This window comes from Petaurus breviceps, unplaced genomic scaffold (assembly GCF_028583685.1).
Source record: "Petaurus breviceps papuanus isolate PSGF00001 unplaced genomic scaffold, PetGlider_PUasm1.0 110, whole genome shotgun sequence".
NCBI lineage: Eukaryota > Metazoa > Chordata > Mammalia > Diprotodontia > Petauridae > Petaurus > Petaurus breviceps.
Window position 1 is genome coordinate 5,891,304 of NW_027185597.1, and position 17,397 is coordinate 5,908,700.

Sequence of the window (17,397 nt, forward strand, 5' to 3'; positions counted from 1 at the left end):
CAGGGGATCACCTTCACTACAGTAGCAATCTCAATAGGGCTTATTTTGGGGGGAGGGCTTATTTTAGAGGAATCTTACACAGTAAGGGGAGGGCTTATTTTCGGGATAGGTCTTCTTATCGGGGAAACACGGTATTAATGATTTCCTAGTTAATTTATCTGCTTATTATATTTAAGGCCTTTGAATTCTCCTCTTCCTGAGATCTTGGATAATTTCGGCCTTTTCCCCCCTATTTTTCCCCTATTACTCACTTTCTGAGCCTCTGACTTGCCCCACCTTTGACAATGGTTTCTTTGGAGGCTGAATCTCAAAGCATCTAAACCTCATCTCACACTAGATAAATGTAGTCTAGGTCTCTACATTCACTAATTTTGGGGTAGACAGAATAGGCCCCACTTGGGTGCTGAGCACTTTTCTCCAGGACTAGTAGATTAGTGGAATGTCTTATAGCCAGTGTCTTGTCCCATTCCCTCTATTCCTCAGTTCTCTGACCTGAAAGCAATAGTTCAGAGAGCTACCACACTGGTGCTGTCAGGAAGATTTTTGTAAGTCTGGGTCTCTGAGGCTTAGGGGGAAATGTGGTGTTGAACTCTATTTTAAGCCCAGACACATGTCCTGTCCCCTTCCCTCTCTTTTCCTGGCTTTCCTACAGAAATATTTTGCAGTACAGAATGCTGCCTGAAAGCAACATTGTTGTGTGGTACCTGAGAACCTTGGTGGTCTGGCGTGCTAAAAAAGAGGAAAGGGAAACTGGGATGTGGGGTTGGATTTTGTTGGCAGTGTCAGGGAGAAGTGCTAAGTGAGTTCAGCATAGATGACAGCTCATGGGCTTATTTGCTTTTTTAACTTTCTTTTGGATTCTGGGTGTCCAAAATCATGGAAACAGCGAAAGCTTCTTAATCTCTCACTTGTAACTTGTTTTGAAGGTGTTTGAGAAAGCAAGGGGATCAGAGAAAATGTCTAGTAGCCCATTTATCACATGATCCAGAAGTCTTTTCAAAGGCCTAAAAGCCTTTTTGGTCCTTGGGCCGAAGACCAAAAGAATCTATGCCTGGTTCCCCCAAGACATAAACTTTTTAAAACCCGTAAGATTCCAGAAGAATCAGAAACTCAGAGGGCCCTCCCACCCAATAAATGAACCCTTTCCATATCCCCAAATATTACTCCTTTGCTTAACTATTTCCAGTGACAGAAAATTCCCTCCTTCATGAAGTAATCCCTTCCATTTTTGGACATCCAATAATCAGAAAGACTTTCCTTATGTTGGGTCAAAAATCCTCTTATGTGGTTAGTTCTGCCTTAGTTCTGCCCCCCAGGCCACCTTTGAAATATCTGACAACAGTTTTCAAGTTCTAAGACATTTCTTTCTCCAGTTAAACATCTTCTGATCTTTAAACTATTTTTCATGACAGTTTTGCCATTCCTCACAATGCTAATTATCTTACCTAAGCACCTTGTCAATTGTGACCTCCCCTTCTTTTAAAATGATGCTCATAAGTAAACAAAATACACCCTAGTACAGAGGACAATCCTCATTCTCCTACACTTCTATTAATGGAGACTGAGATCAGATTAGGTTTTAGTTTGGTTTGGTTTTTGTTTTTTCCAAACTCTTAACACTCTTTCCTCGAAGTAGGCTACCCTGCATTGCCCCAATACAATAAACTAAAATTAAATTATGTTTATGCTTCCCCAGTACTTGTACAAATGACTTTTTTAACCTAAATGTAGGACTGTATATTTATTCCTATCATTTTCATGTTGTTTCCACTCATCACTCCAGCATGCTTTTTGGAACCTGATTCTACCATCTAATACAACACTAACATCTGAACCTATAAATTAGATAAATTTTATATCTCTCACTCTAGTGCAGGCCCTCATCACCTCATCCCTTGATTACTCCAATAACCTGCTGGTGGGTCAGTCTGCCTCAAGTCTCTCTCCACTATAATCCATCCTCCTTTAAGCCACTAAAGTAACTTTCCTAAAGTGTAAAGTCTGATCATGTCTCTCCTCCTTTTCAACAAACTCCAAGTGGCTTCCTATTGCCTCCAGAAGCAAATATAAAATGCTCACTGGAATTCAAAGTCCTTCATAACCTAGACTCTTCCCACCTTTCCAGTCTTTTTATATCTTCATCCCCTCCATGTACTCTTAGATTCAGTAATACTGTCTGACTATTTCATGAACAAGACACTCCATCAATAGGTTCCAGGCATTTTCTCTGGCTATTCCCTAGGCCTGGAATGCTTTCCCTCCTCACTCTAACTGCCAACCTCCCTGCCTTTAAGTTCCAACTAAACTCCTACCTTCTACATGAAGCCTTCCCTAACCCCTCTTAGTTTTAAGTGCCTACCCTCTGTTAATAGCTTGCTTTGTATGTACTTGTTTCCAGGTTTCTCCCACCCCCAATTGATTGTAATAAGGACAGGGACTATCTTTTTGCCTATTTGCATCCCCAGCTTAGAACAGTGCCTGCCACATACAGTACAAAGTACCTTAAAAATATTTGGTTGTCATGTCAAAGTAGCCATGTTCTCAGAAGTAACAGGGAAGAAAATCAGAAAACCAGGAAATCTGAGTACTGCAAGCAGGGGACCCAGATTTTTTTTTAAAGGTAGGGAGGAAAACAATAGGAAAGTGCTTAAGAAACTGGACATCCTGCAGGTTCTTTAGGGCGGCAAGGTGGCACAGTGAATAAAGCACTGGCCCTGGAGTCAGAAGGACCTGCGGTCAAATGCGGCCTCAGACACTTGACATACTTACTAGCTGTGTGACCTTGGGCAAGTCACTTAACCCCAAATGCCCTACCATCCCTGCTCAGGCAGGGCAGAGAGAGGGGGAGAGGGGAGAGAGAGGGGGGGGGAGGGGGGGAGAGAGAGAGAGAGGACATCCTGAAAGCAAGCTTATCTGATGCAGGCTAGTAGAGCTGCAGGAGGAATAAGAAAGAAATATATATGTATATATATGCTAACCGAAAGGAGGACAGTCAAAGACTAGTGTGAAAGCAAGGCAGAAAAATTTCTGTGAGCAGCAGGACCTCAGGGAGATAAAGAAAAAAGGACTTTGCTTCATCAACAAGAGCTTTTATCTATGATGAGGGTCAGAAGCAAGAAGAAATGCAGAAAGTGAACCTCGAGATGACTAAAAATTTAATCACTATCTTAAATTCAATTTGACAGAAAAACAAGAATGTATACATATGATTTCTGTAACTGTATACATGTTATACTATACTTTTTCTACAAACTGAGTCATTTTTCCCTCTAACCACCTGACTGAATATGTTAGGTTGAAGGAACCCATGGAAAAATGGGTACCAGACTGAAGGGGAAAGGTAGATCTCAAGGTTGTGGTCTTTATAAGAGAAACACTTGAACTTCTCAGCCTAAAAGAAAAAAAATCTACTCATCCTATGAATCACAAAATAATTATCATAATTCTTAAAAATCTTCACTGACTCAAAAGAGTAGATGGATAAGAAATCTGTATAGTTTTATTAACGGGGCAACTAGGTGGTGCTGTGGATAGTGTCCAGTCTGGAGTCAGGAAGACCTAAGTTCAAATCCAACTTCAGACACTAGCTGGGAGGCAACTGGCAAATCACATAACTGTTTTGCCTCAGTTTCCTCATCTGTAAAATGCTAAGAAGGTAATAGCAAACCATTTCAGTATCTTTGCCAAGAAAACCCCAAATGTGGTCACAAAGAGTAGGAAAATATTACTGCCCATTAGTTGATTTCAACCTCGCCTCAGAAATTTTATTTCAACATAAATTCTCCATTTCAAAAACAGTAATTTAAGGGCCATTGAAAAAACATTATTCTAATTAAGAAAAGATAAAGCAGACCTTTTAGTCTTAATTGAGTCACTAAAGAAACCACTAATTACTATCCTAGATCTTAAAAAATTTAAGCTATTGAGTTAGAATACATTAAAAGCCATGAGTTTACTGACAAATTTCTTACATCCCTTTAGGATTTTTACCATTTTTACTTTGACCCTGTCCACCACCAACAAAAACATTCAAATTTAAAAAAAATTTCAATTAAATCATAAATACCAAATTATTTAAAATTTGTTTTTAAAGGGTATTTTAACTCTACAATGTCCCCATTTTCTCTCTTCTGTGTATATTTTTTTCAGATTTTACTGTGTTGTTCTTTCATAATGTGTGCAGTTTTGATCTGATTCTGCTTTCTTCACTCTGGCTATTCTATTCATATTTGTCATTTCTTATAGCATAACATTACCATAAAACAATTTATTTGACAATTTGCCAATAAATGCACATATGGGTGATTGTTCTGTTTCTAGTTCACTGATACAATATATAAAGCTTCAGTAAATATTTGGGGGGAGGGAGTTTTTTTTTTCCTTTTAATAACAACTTTAGGATTTAATGGTGGGAAGATAACTGTGTCAAAGGACATGATTATATTAAGTTTTACTGCATGTTACTCTACTGTTTTCCAAAAAGCCTGAACCAATTCAAAGTCCCATAAAACTGTAATAGTTTGCCAATTTGTCCACAGCCCAACCAAAATTAAATTATTGTATTTACTGTGTTTGACAAATTAATGAATAAAAATTCAGTTATTTTCATTTTAATTGCTCTAATTACTAAAGAGTATGAAAATGTTTTAAGGTAGTCATTGACAATTTCTTTATCTTCACTGAATTCTTTGATAACATCCACTGAATAACTGATCGATCTTACAAATTTGTGTCAGTTCCTTAAAGGTTTACATAATATTTTTATCAAATATTTACCCAATCTGTTTTATTTTACATTTTGTGTGTTGTTTTTTGTGGTCAAATTTCTTTTTCTAAATATAACAACATTATCTATTTTGTCACCTATCATTCTGTCCATTTGTCCAAAAGACATTTTCCTTCTCTCCACAACTGCAGAGAACACATCATTACTCCTATTTGTTAAATATATTAGGTCTTCTGTTAGATCATTATCATACTAGAAATTACAGCATATGGTTCAAGATGTCAATCTAACCCCTTATTTTGCCATGAGATTGTCAAAGAAAATACAGTGCTGCTAATATCAGACTGTATTTTTGGGCCAAGTCTCACATGACACTCCATCTCTCAACTCTGGACATTTTCATTAGGGGTCCCCCAAATCTGAAATGCTCTCCAGCTTCATTTCCACTTTGTGGTCAGGGATCTCTGGCTTTCTTCTAATCTCAGCTAAAGTTCCACCTTCTACAAGAAGCCTTGCTCCATCTTAAACTTAGTGCCTTCCCTCAAAGATTATCTCCAATTTATCTTGTATACATCTTGTTTTTATATAGTTGTTCACATGTTCTCTCCCTCCCTCATGAAACTGTGAGCTCTTTGACAGCAGAGGTTGGTATTTTCCTTCCTTAGTGCCCTTAGCACTTAACACAGTGCCTGTGACATAGTATGAATGTGACTGATGCTTGTGACTGAACTTAACAGTAATGTAATTTGATCCCTTTGTATTGGCAAAGCTAACAGATACTTAGCACCTAGTTTGAAATTAATTAGATCAAGTGTCTGTTAAGAAACAAAAGGTATCCACCCCTATTGCAGACATAACAGGAAGGGGCAGAATAGGGAGGAGCTAATAGGTATATAAGATCTTGGAGCCAGGTTCTGGAGGATAAGGAAGAGAGGCCCAGGCTAGAGAGAATGATTTTTATTTTGGGAACCTGGATGAAGTGATTTTGATTCTGGAAACCAGCTGAAACTTCTGCTGAAGACTTCCGAGGGCCAGCTAGAGCTGCTGAGGAGCTGCCAGAGGAAGCATGACTGTGGTGTCAGTTCTTTGTCTGTTTGTGGCTTTGTTAAGCCTTGACTTCCCAGGAACAGAAACTCTGAAGGATTTGAGATGGACTGGACACTGAACTCCAATGTGGAGCATGAACTGCACAAAGAGCTAGACAAGAAGCTGGGAGCGGTCTGCCTTTGAACTCAGGTGGCAGTTGATTAGATTCTGGCAGAAGCTGGTACCATGGAAGAGGAGCCATGAGAGCTGAAAGCCTGGCAAGTCAAGATAAAAAGACCTCTCTGTGGGTATTGAATAGTAACTGAAATTTTAATTTACCAGTGACCTAGGGATGGGTGGCTTGTGTATTTCCTACTACACCTTGAGAGGGTACTGAGTAGTAATTGATGATTGAATAGTAACTGATGACTGAATAGTGACTGATTTTTAACTTAGTGTTCCCCATGGGTGGAGGACTTTGACCTTTTGTTATGATTTACTAAATGATTGTACTTTGTTCAAAACTATGTGACCACTTTGGTGAAAACTATGTGGCCATTTTTTGTGATAAGTTGTTGAGTTGTGACATAGTGAATTTTGATTTTCTCTGATAAGTTGTAACATTGTGAATACTGTACCTTGATTTTCTGTGAATGTTTTGCTCTAATCTGTTACTAAATAAACAGTGTGTTTATGTCTGTAACTATGTAATCAGAACCTTGAAAGCTGTTCACAGCAATAGTCCTCTGGAAAGCTGCTCATGGTTGGCTTTACATTGCAACAATTTTATTTAACATTATCTAAGAAAGAAATGTCCTAACTGGCATAGCTCCTACTTACCATCCCTAATACCCTCCAAATTGATTCTCTGCCCCAAGAAGATTTCAGTTAACACTTTAAGAATCTTGAACAAGGAAAAGGTGACAATATGCAAAAATACAGTTTAGGTTTTCGTTGACATTCCAGAATAGTTGAGTTACTAAGCTGCCCATCCCATTTCCTTCAGGACCACTCCCCTTACACTAGAAGTTAAAGAAAAGGACCTCCTTTTTTTGGCAGCAGTAGTAGCAGTACCACTGTAATATTAACAGTAATAGAAGCTGCTTAATGAATAAATGCCTGTTCAGTAGATTGGTATCCCCTCTCTTCCACTTATATTTTAATCTCTTCTCCTAGAAGAAGTATGGGTACTAGATAAGAGTTAATTTAGGTTATCATTCTTAATTCATTTCCCTCCAAAAAGCCTATCATCCCCCTACAATCCACCTTAGGACACCTGCCAGGCATTAAGCTAAATGCTGAGGATACACATAAGAGGGGGTGGGAGGGTGGGGAAAGGTAGTCAATCTAATGAGGGAAGACAATAGACAAAAGGAAGTTGAAAGATTGGGGGGGGGGGGGAAGAGGAGCGGCTTTATCATGATGATTGAGTCAAACCAAACAGTGCAGCTGGTGGCAAATGAAGTGAATGAAATGAAATGAATGATGGCTGAGATTTTGAGTACTCTATAAAAGGAAGCCATGGGAGGAGTTTTTTGCTCCACCCTTCAATCAAAGGGCAGCTAGGTGACACAAAGGATAGAGTTCTGGGCCTGGAGTCAGGGAGACTCATTTTCCTGAGTTCAAATCTGGCCTCAGACACTTACTAGCTATGTGACCTTGGGTAAGTCCCTTAACCCTGTTCGCCTCAGTTCCTCATCTGGAAAAATAGACTGGAGAAGGAAATGGAAAAGCACTCTACTATCTTTGCTGAGAAAACCCTAAACAGGATAATGAAGAGTCACAATTGAAAGAACTGAACAACAATAAACAATCAAAGGAGCAATGGGTGGGGATGAGGAGGCTACAGATAGGGCTTTTTTCAGAAGTCTGGGAAGGGCTTAAGAAAGGAATTTTACTCATTATTCATTGTTTCTAAAGAAACTAAAAGGGAGGTTTTTAATATGTTTCCATAACACTATCCAATTTTTCCAACAGTATTTATTGAATAATGTCCTTTTCCCAGTGTTTTAAACCTTTGGATTTATTAAACACTCCCCTAATGTGGGTCTTTGATTCTAATTCTAGACTACCATGATGTTCCATTAGTCCGTTTTTCTTTTATCTAATACCAGATAGATTTGATAATTATCACTGCGTAGAATTTTAAACCTGGCAATACAATTCCTTTTCTCACTTTACTTTTTCATAATTCCCAATGATATTTTGTCTGCTCTTCCACATAAATGTAATCCCTTTATCTAATTCAGCAGAGTATCTATTGATAGTTTCTTTAGCAATGCATCAGCTATATTAATCAAGGTAGTATTATTATCATTTTGACTGTATTGTTTCAACCTAGACAGGTATATTAGAGATCTCTCCAGTTAATTCTTTTTTTCTGTTAAGATTGCTTTACAGTTGCCTCTATGTAGACTTTATCATTGATGATGCTAGATTAATGCTCAAATACTCGATATTTTTGTCACTAATACCGTTTTGTAAATTGTAAATTTGTAAAACAATTGATATTGTTTTGTAAACAGTATTTTCTGTCAATTTCTCCAGGCATTTGTTCATGCTGGTACTTTATCTGAGTTCACTGGGTCTTCTGTTTTGAAACCATTTATTACCTCAATTTTTGTTGATTTCTCAAATTTTTAGAATATTCCATCATATCACCTACAAAGATCTATTTATTTCTGCCAATATTGATTCCCTTATTTTTCCTCCTTTATTGCCGAACCATATAAAAAAATAACTGCAACAGGAGGCAGCCCTCCTTTACTGGGAATGACTGTTTTTTCAAAACAGATAATGCTAGCTCTTGGTTTCAAATCAGTACTGTTTTATCATGTTAAACAAAAATCTTTGCAGTCCTACTTTCTTAGTGTTTTCAACATGAAAGTTGTATTTTATGAAAGGTTTTCAGCACGTAATATAACCATATTTTTATGAACTATCAGACTAATATGATTTTTCATCAATTAATCAACAAACATTTATTAAGAACCTACAATGTGCTGGGTATACAAAAACCAAAGTAAAAGACCCTGCCAAAAACTTACAACCTATTGTGGAAGACGACACAATAAAACATAAAAATATACATAGAAATGGGTGGAGGGGTGGCACTAGCAACTGGGAGAATTTCAAAAACAATCATGTAGGAGGTGGCAATTGAGCTTATTTTTAAAGAAAACTAGAGATTCTGAAGGACAGTTAGGTGGCACAGTGGAAAGAGTGCCAGTCAGAAGACAAATTGAAATCCAGCCTTAGACACTACTAGCTGTGTGACCTTGGGCAAGTCACTCACCCTGCTCCTCATCTGTAAAATGCACCGGAGAAGGAAATAGCAAACCACACCAGTACTTCTGCCAATAAACTGTGCCCCACACCAAAAAAAAGAGTCACAAAGACTTGGACATAAATGACAGTAACTAAACAACAAAAGGGATTTTAAAAGGTAACTATAAGGAGAGAGGGCATTTTAGGCATGGAGCGGTGGACAATTGAACAAAAGCATAGACAGAAGATGAAATGTCAGAGGACAAGCAAGGGAGCCAGAGTATACATGAAGCAGTTACACATAGGTGGCACCGTGGATAAACTGCTGGGCCTGGATTCAAGAACACCCTAGTTCAATCATGGCCTCCAACACTTACTGGCCATGTGGCCTTTGATGAGTCATTTAACTTGTCTGCCTCAAGTTTCCTCATACATTAAATAATATACCCCCTACCTCCCAGTGCTGTTTTGAATATCAAATGAGAAAACAACTGTAGGTGCTTCACTCAGTGCCTGGCCCATAGCACACAATATATAAATGTCAGCTATTATTATTATGGAAAGTAAGCCTTGGAAGATAAGACTGGAATCTGGTTGTGAAGAGCTTTAAATGACAGTGCAGTTTGCATCTGATCCTAGAGGTATGAGAACCACTGAAGCTTACTGAGCAGGGGAATGACACGGTCAGACCTGTGCTTTAGGAATGTCACTCTGTTAACTGAATGGAAGATGGAATACAGAGAGGAGAGACAGCAGGCAGGAAAGCTATTACAATAGTCCAGGGTGGGGAGGGTAAGACCTCCTGAAGGATTAGTTGGTTGCCCAACTGTTTGTTTTATGCTTTTTTATTTCTCATGAGAGAGCTCATATGGAACAATATAGTGAAAATGAAGATGATGTAGAGCAAGAACCATCCGTTAAAAATAATATAGAAAGAAATGCCAAGTTTAAGTAGAAAACAATCTTTTTGACTGTTTAATGAAGTGACAATCTCTAAGAAAGTATAAAAGGTCTACTTTATCCAGCATGTTTAACTCCTGTAAGAAAAAATTAAATTAAAAATGACAAATTAAGGACAATGACAATGACAAATTATATCATAGTAAGCCCTAAAGTAGGCAAAAGTGATATCTGACAGTCACATCCCTTGACCTGGGAAGACAGGGGTGGTAAATTAGATCAGCCACAGCCCCAGACCTAAACAGAAGGGGAAAGATCAATAAAACAATGAAGACTCTTAATAAAAAATGTCTATGAGCCCAACAGAGAGCTATCCCTTTTGCTAATCCAGACTGCAATGTCTTCCTATTCAATCCCTGTCTATTTTGTCCCATAAACCCTTTCTCATCCATCTAGTCTTTCAATGGCACCATTGTATTAGTTGGGCCATCCACGTGCTTTCTGTCTCTCATTCTCAATATATGATCAGTCTACGTTCCTTGCTAATCATGTAGTTCATTAATCTTTTCCTCTCCTCCAACACTAACTCTATGATCTTATAATCTTATCTTCTAGTGTTACAGCTTCTGTACCATCAGCATCATCACAAGGGAGTTGACCAAGCAAGGTGTGTGTGTGTGTGTGTGTGTGTGTGTGTGTGTGTGCACATTTAAGTCTTCATTTGGCTTTACTTGTAAACATGAGGACACCTAAAGAAAATAATCGAAATCTTGTAGGAACAATATAGTCCTATGGAGTCCTACTGTTAATAGTTAAAACTCTATATTGGCAGGAAGTTTTTTCAATGACTAAATTCTTCATATCAGTCAGAGGCCCACCAGACTTTTTTTTAAGTAAATCTGTTTTAAAATGTGACCTTAGGGGCAGCTTGGTGGCGCAGTAAATAGTGCACAGGCCCTGGAGTCAGGAGGACCTGAATTCAAATCCAACCTGAGACGATTGACACACTTACTTTGGCCAAGTCACTTAACCCCAACTGCCTCCCAAAGAGCAAAAAACAAAATGTGACCTTGAATTTGTGATAGTGTCTTCCCAAGAAATAAACAACTACAGAATCAGATTTTATGAGCAGAAAGGGTTCTTAAAATTCATTTTAATTATAAAGAAAACTGAGGTCTCAAGAACTTGAATTGCTCTCAAATACTATGCAAATTCACTACTGTCTTACAAATGGAGGGCAAAATGAATGAGAGAAAAAATTTATAAAATTTGGAAAAGCACCTCAATCATTTTTCACAAAAAAGTATTTAAACAAAATAGAACAGACACACTACAAAATATGTCAAGAGTAAGATACATGAAATTCTAAAGATTGAGGGCAGTGTTTGTTTTAATGACTAAGAAAAAAATGACATGAAAGCAATACTAAAATCAAACAATACATATCAATACACTGCTATAATAAAGTGTGCGTCACATAGTCTAAAGATGCTGCCCAACAAAAATATCAAGTTGGACAATCTCCAAAAGATCTAAAGGCATAATAACATGTAAATGCTTCTGATATTACAGATGTTGTGTTCAACAAAACAAAACAGGATATATAAAGAACAAAACTGTGCATAAAAATACAAAGTAAAACTTGATGGGGATGAAATGGTAATATTGTTTAAAGCAAAAGATCTAAAAAACAAAGTAATAGCACAATCTAAGCTTATATTCCAAAGAGATCAAAGAAAGAAAAAGATCTAAAATATACAAAATACATATAGCAATACAAGCTCCAATACAAGACAAGTTGCCACTGCCTACCCAGTATAGTTCTGCTCAGAGTCTACAGAATACACTGGAAGACTACAAAAGAGAGAAAGCTAAGAAGATATGTAAGTATCAACACAAAACTACAGGTCAGGAAGTAGCTAAGAAGAAAATTAAGAGTGAAGACAAAGAAGCTCCAAGTACTGAAATTCCAGAAATTTCTCTGATCAAAGAGCTTCATCATCCTATTAACATAGTCATTATTCAAAATGCACTCATGCAAGATACAAGGCTACAGGCTCACTTTTTAATGCCTTCCTAAGGATCTCCAAGAAATCTTTGGATTCTACCCCTTCTGGTCAATAAATGGGTTCTTTATTTGTTAAAAGTTATTTGTACCAAATCTTACAAAGCAATGTCTTTTGTCACTCAAAAAGAGTCCTTCATAGAGATTTGAAATCTCAAAATCAGTTAATAGGTGATAAAGAAGTATTTAAGTTGACTGTGGACTTGCATGGGACTTTAGAATACCTATAAAGGTATAGAAATGTAACACTGCAGTACAGAACCCCAGAGCTATACCAGACTCCAACAGATTCTACTCCAGTAGATATCTGAAGGGAAGCACAATATTTGCAGAATTAGCAACCCAGAAGTTACTTTTCCATGGAGATTCAGCAACTGATCAACTTTGCAGAATGTTCAAAGTTCTGAGAACTTCTAATGATGAAGTGTAGCCAGAAGTTAAATCATTGTAGGATTATAAGAACGTATTCCCCAAGTGGAAACCTGGAAAGCTTGACTTCACATATCAAACACTTGAATGAAAACAACACAGATCTTAACAAACAAATTTCAGGCAAAATAGCAACAAACCACCCATATTTTAAGAAGCCATAGTTTTCCAGGCAAAAGTTTCCAGAGGTTTTGTATCAAGAATGAATAGTTCTCCTTTACTGTTAAAAAAAAAAAAACACTGTCAACCTATGTTTATATATGTGTGTACATGTATATGTACATACATACATACACACACATGTGTTCCCTTTATTGTGAATTAAAGTTGTCTTGCTATTATTAAAGGTGTTACTTTAAAATGTAAATGTCATTATATAATAATAATCTATGTAGGTCTGATTATGCGTTTTTCTTTTTTAAAAAATCAATAACTACAAATATATACATATACAGATGTATCTATTTACATAAATACAGATACACCTATATAGAGATATGTTTATATAGAGAAATAGAGAAAGCGGCAGACAGAAAGAAAAACATCTTTTATTATCAGCAAGAACAGGAAACAAAGATTCGCTGAACAAATTATGATATGTGAGAATGTGATCTCAAGGGCCATCATAAGCACAAATTCTCAGGTGGGAAGACAAGAATCCTTCCACCTACTTCCCCCACAGGACTTCTAGCTTACTCTAGTAGAGGCAATCTCTATCCACCCACCCCAAGTCTTCCTTATGTGTAACTACTCCCACCTGCTCTGCAGGAAGCCCCCAGAGATCTCACAAGACATAATATAACTGAAGACCCTGGTTTCCACCTCTAATTTGTACTGCCTATGTGACCTTAGGTAAAACAGTTTCCTCAGCTAAAAAATGAGGAAGTTGAACGAGATGGTCTTTGAGGTCCTTCCCAGCTCTAAAGCTATGATCCTATAACTCAAGGGATAGCCTACTCACATTCCTCTCTCAATAAATCTGTCTGCAATCACTCTACCTGGACTCACTTCTTGATTGTTAGCATATGCCCATCTCTTATATTGGGCCTCATCCCAGTGATTCTGAAATCTCTGTTGGTAATATACAAACCCAGTTCCCATGCCCAACTGGCTTTTCCTTTACCCCCTGCCCTCTTGTTTCAGCTATGCCATTTGGAATCCATAATTAACAAATTTCTTTTCATCTTAATTAAAATAACTGACTAACTTCTTTTCACTCCTTCCATCCTCTGGCTCTCTGTGAGACCCTGCTTTGTCCTTATGACAATGTCTCTGCTTATCACCTGTTCCAGAACCTGCTACACTTCATCTCACACAGCTGGATTCAATGGCAGCAGTGGGGGAGCTGAAATGTTGCTTCTTTCCTATTACCACTTCCAGACTCTCCTCCCACCTTCTTTAAGCAACTTCTCCTTTGAGGTTCATGGTGCCCAAATTTAATCACTCAATCCAGGCCCTAGTGACTCTTAGACAATGTTCTGCCTCAACAAGTTCCAAACGTAGTTCACAGTCTCTCCTCCTACTCGTATCTTGTCCTCATACTAGAGAATTTTGACGTATGTACCAAGGTTCCCTCAAATACTCTAACTTCCCTGTTACTTGACCTATTAAAGGAATATAAGCTACTCCCCCACTCCACCAAAACTATAGAGATGTTCATATCCTTTATCAAACCCATTCCACTTCAAGGTTCATAAAATCAAAAATTTCTTAATAAAAGAGTGCAATCTTTTATTTTTCTGTTTTTTTCTATGACTTTATGTTTCCTCTTATGCCCTTTATCATCACTATGACATTTATTCCCTCTCCTTCTCTGTTTATTCCCAAACCTTGCTCTGGCTACACTCTCTTGTCCTCCCTAAATCAACATCTTGGTAAAGCAGCCACTACTCAGCAAACAGGGTTAAGTGACTTGCACAGGGTCACAAAGATTGTATCTGAGGCCATATTTGAACTCAGGTCTTCCTGAATCCAGACATGGCATTCCACTGTACCACCTAGCTGCCCCACTCCTGAATCCCCTTCCCCACTGTCCAATCACAGATCCCATCTTGCCAAACTCTAACCCTGATTAATCCCACTGTCTCCTTCATCCCAATTTATGTGCTGTTAAACAGAATTTGAGGAAATCAAGAAACCGTACTGATAATTTTATGCTATCTAATCTCAGATAGGCACTTCACTGTACCAAGAAAAACATTCTATTCACTGCCCCTCCCTGCATCAATCTTTTTTTTTAAGATATGCAGAAGGAAATTCAGAAAGAGTCACAGAAAAGCAGTGTAGAATTAGAAAAAACAAGTTAAATTTTTTTACATATTTTTTTAAAAGATGAGAAGAAATTTTTCACTATATGAAAAATATAGTGAAGATTCACTACTGTTCCATAGGCAGTCTTCTTTTTTTATTCTTTTTTATGAAGGAAATATTTGCATTTCTAGATGTGTCAAATTCACAAAAATAAAAAGGATTTTTTTTTTTCAAGAGGCAGTCAAGGGGCTGCCAGGTAGCACAGCGAGTAAGAGCACCTGCCCCAGTGTCGGGATAACCTGGGAGATCGAATCCGGGCTTAGACACTTAGCATCCACCCAGAAACACCTGGCCATGTAACCTTGAGCAAGTTATTTAACCCCAATTGCTTAAAAAAAAAAAGAAGCAGTCAAAGATCTTCAAGTACTCAAAAGTTTAAGGGTATCTTGGTAAGCATACCTTCTGGATTCAAATGCAAAACACCCTAAATATTTGAGAGTCATTTTCTTTGTCAAATCACTTTACCTGAATCAGACAGAATCTTTTTCGGGCATTACTAGCAAATGTTCAAATAAAGTTAACTAATCTTTTGATAATATAAATGTATCTTCATTTACAAAGCAGAGAAGAAAAAGTGAAAATTACTACAAAACAGGAATGATTCTGCCATCCACCTCAATGTTCTCAATGTCTTGAACAGAAGATAAAAGGTTTACATAGAAGTGAGCAGAGCACTGCTCTACCATTAACTACCACTGAGTAGGTACTAAATAAGAGGCACACCTAGAACTTGGTATTAGAAAGGTCTTTTCGAATTCTAGTGAATAAAGAACATCTCTGGGTGTCAGTTCAGGTACAATCTGAGCTTCTGCCAAGACTGCACCTCCCAGAATATATGGGCAAGAGTCAGCACAAGGGAGCCTTTGACTGTTCCATCTTTTTATCTGCTCAGTTTCTTCAATCTTCAGAGGTATGTGGAAAAAATCAGTACACATTTAGAGATAGGATACAATATCACAAAACAAGAATGTGAAAGGGCAGAGGTTGCCTTTAGTTAGGCACAGTTTACCGAAGTCACTGAAGGGGAGGAAAAGGAAAATTAATGGGCAAAGAAACTATTGGTGGAGACAGTTCAATGTGACTGATTCAACAGTTTTATATGAGAAAAGTTTTAGTCACTGAGTCTGGGGATTTATTTCTTTACTATACTATATTATACTATATTACCTTCAAGTACTTTCTGTATCTGCTTGGAAATGGAGGCCATGAAGTAAAAAAAACACAACAAATTAAATGCTTACTGGGTTATTTCCCAATTTTTAAAAGTTATTCTGCTTGAACTGACAAAAACCAAGAGATTATTTATTGCCCAATAGCATAGGGTTTCATTTTTATCTAAAATATAAAAAATAAATATTAGCTAATGAAATCTGTTTTACAAAAACTTTTAAATATAATACATCAAAGATAAAACATTGCAAATAATCCAAATTAAACCATAATTTTTATATTTCAAAGCTAACAAATAATTCATATTTCAATTTCTCCCTACAATTTGGCATGGTAGGGGTGAGGGTGGAGGGTAGGTGATGGGGGGACAGAAAAGATATTCTCAATTTTAAAATTTCCAGAAATCAGAACATGAGTTATGCAGAAGAAATGACTTCATCTCTTCCTGGAAGACTTTACCTCTTTCTAGGAGCTAGAAAGGAAAGCCTATTTCTCTTAGAAGAGATAGTCTGAATTGCTCAAACTTCCAACATTAAAAAAAAATTAACAATAGTATATACTGATCCAAATTAATAAATCTAATTCTTTGTTTAATTATAAAAATACTCTTATTGTCCAAAATAATTCCCTAGCTCAGAAGGAAGAATTGCTATTGCTTATATTTAAATCTAGCTAGAGCCCAACCAAGTCAAAGCCCTTACTTCTAACACAGAAAGGAGAACATGAGTCTTCAAAAAAAAATATCTAACAAAACATTCCATAAGCCATATATGTGGGGAGAAAAAATTCTAAGCATGAGACCAATTCATGCTAATTAATGGTTAATTCTTCTTATTATGAAGAGAACTCCAATGTTGGTGCCAAAATTCAATATTTCAATTTTTAAAATACTTAAATAGCAGCTGATAATTTCATATAAGAAAGCCAATAACAAAAAGATAAGCATGCTGAAAAGTCAGTGATTTCCTCACAACTTCAAACCAATTTTCCACTAGTAAAACCAAAATGTGCTGACATTACTACAACATGTCATGTTAACCAACCTCCCTGGTCCCGCGCAATGAGCTCACAGAAGTCATGATGTGTACAGGCTGTATCCTTCGTTGTTTCCATTCTTGGTTCAAGATTTCTGTCCTTTCTAGAATCTTCTGCCGATTAGAATTAAACATACTCTTGGAAAAAAAAAGGTAGAAAGGGATTATTAATTTCACGTCATGAAGCAATTTTCCTAAAATGCCATCATAAAGGCAATTTTCTTGAATATATATGTGAATATGTGTGTATGTATTACAATACATAGACACATATATAAGTAAAACAATATACCTAGTATTTCATGATGGAAAAAATAGACAAAATGAATATTTTCTGAAAAAAAATTTCCTATATTTTCCTTGCTATATATAAAGGCAAATCTATTTTTAGAAATACAGAAAACAAGGAAATGTTCTATACTTAAATAGGGAAGTACAAATTCTTGGTATATAGTTGCAGAATAAAAATA

At 36.9% G+C, this 17,397-nt stretch overlaps 1 protein-coding gene across 8 annotated transcripts in view; it reads right to left on the bottom strand.

The window, feature by feature from the left end:
• LOC138156466 (histone-lysine N-methyltransferase EZH2) overlaps positions 1-17,397 on the bottom strand; it is a 108,795-nt gene that overhangs the window by 34,892 nt on the left and 56,506 nt on the right. For 4 of the 8 annotated variants that reach the window (XM_069081930.1, XM_069081938.1, XM_069081961.1 and 1 more), the window contains exon 4: positions 16,964-17,065. In XM_069081930.1, coding sequence (XP_068938031.1) covers positions 16,964-17,065 — 102 coding nt within the window. Of the gene's footprint in view, positions 1-16,936; positions 17,066-17,397 lie in introns of all 8 variants that reach the window. The other 4 variants (XM_069081945.1, XM_069081846.1, XM_069081952.1 and 1 more) reach the window with 1 other exon arrangement.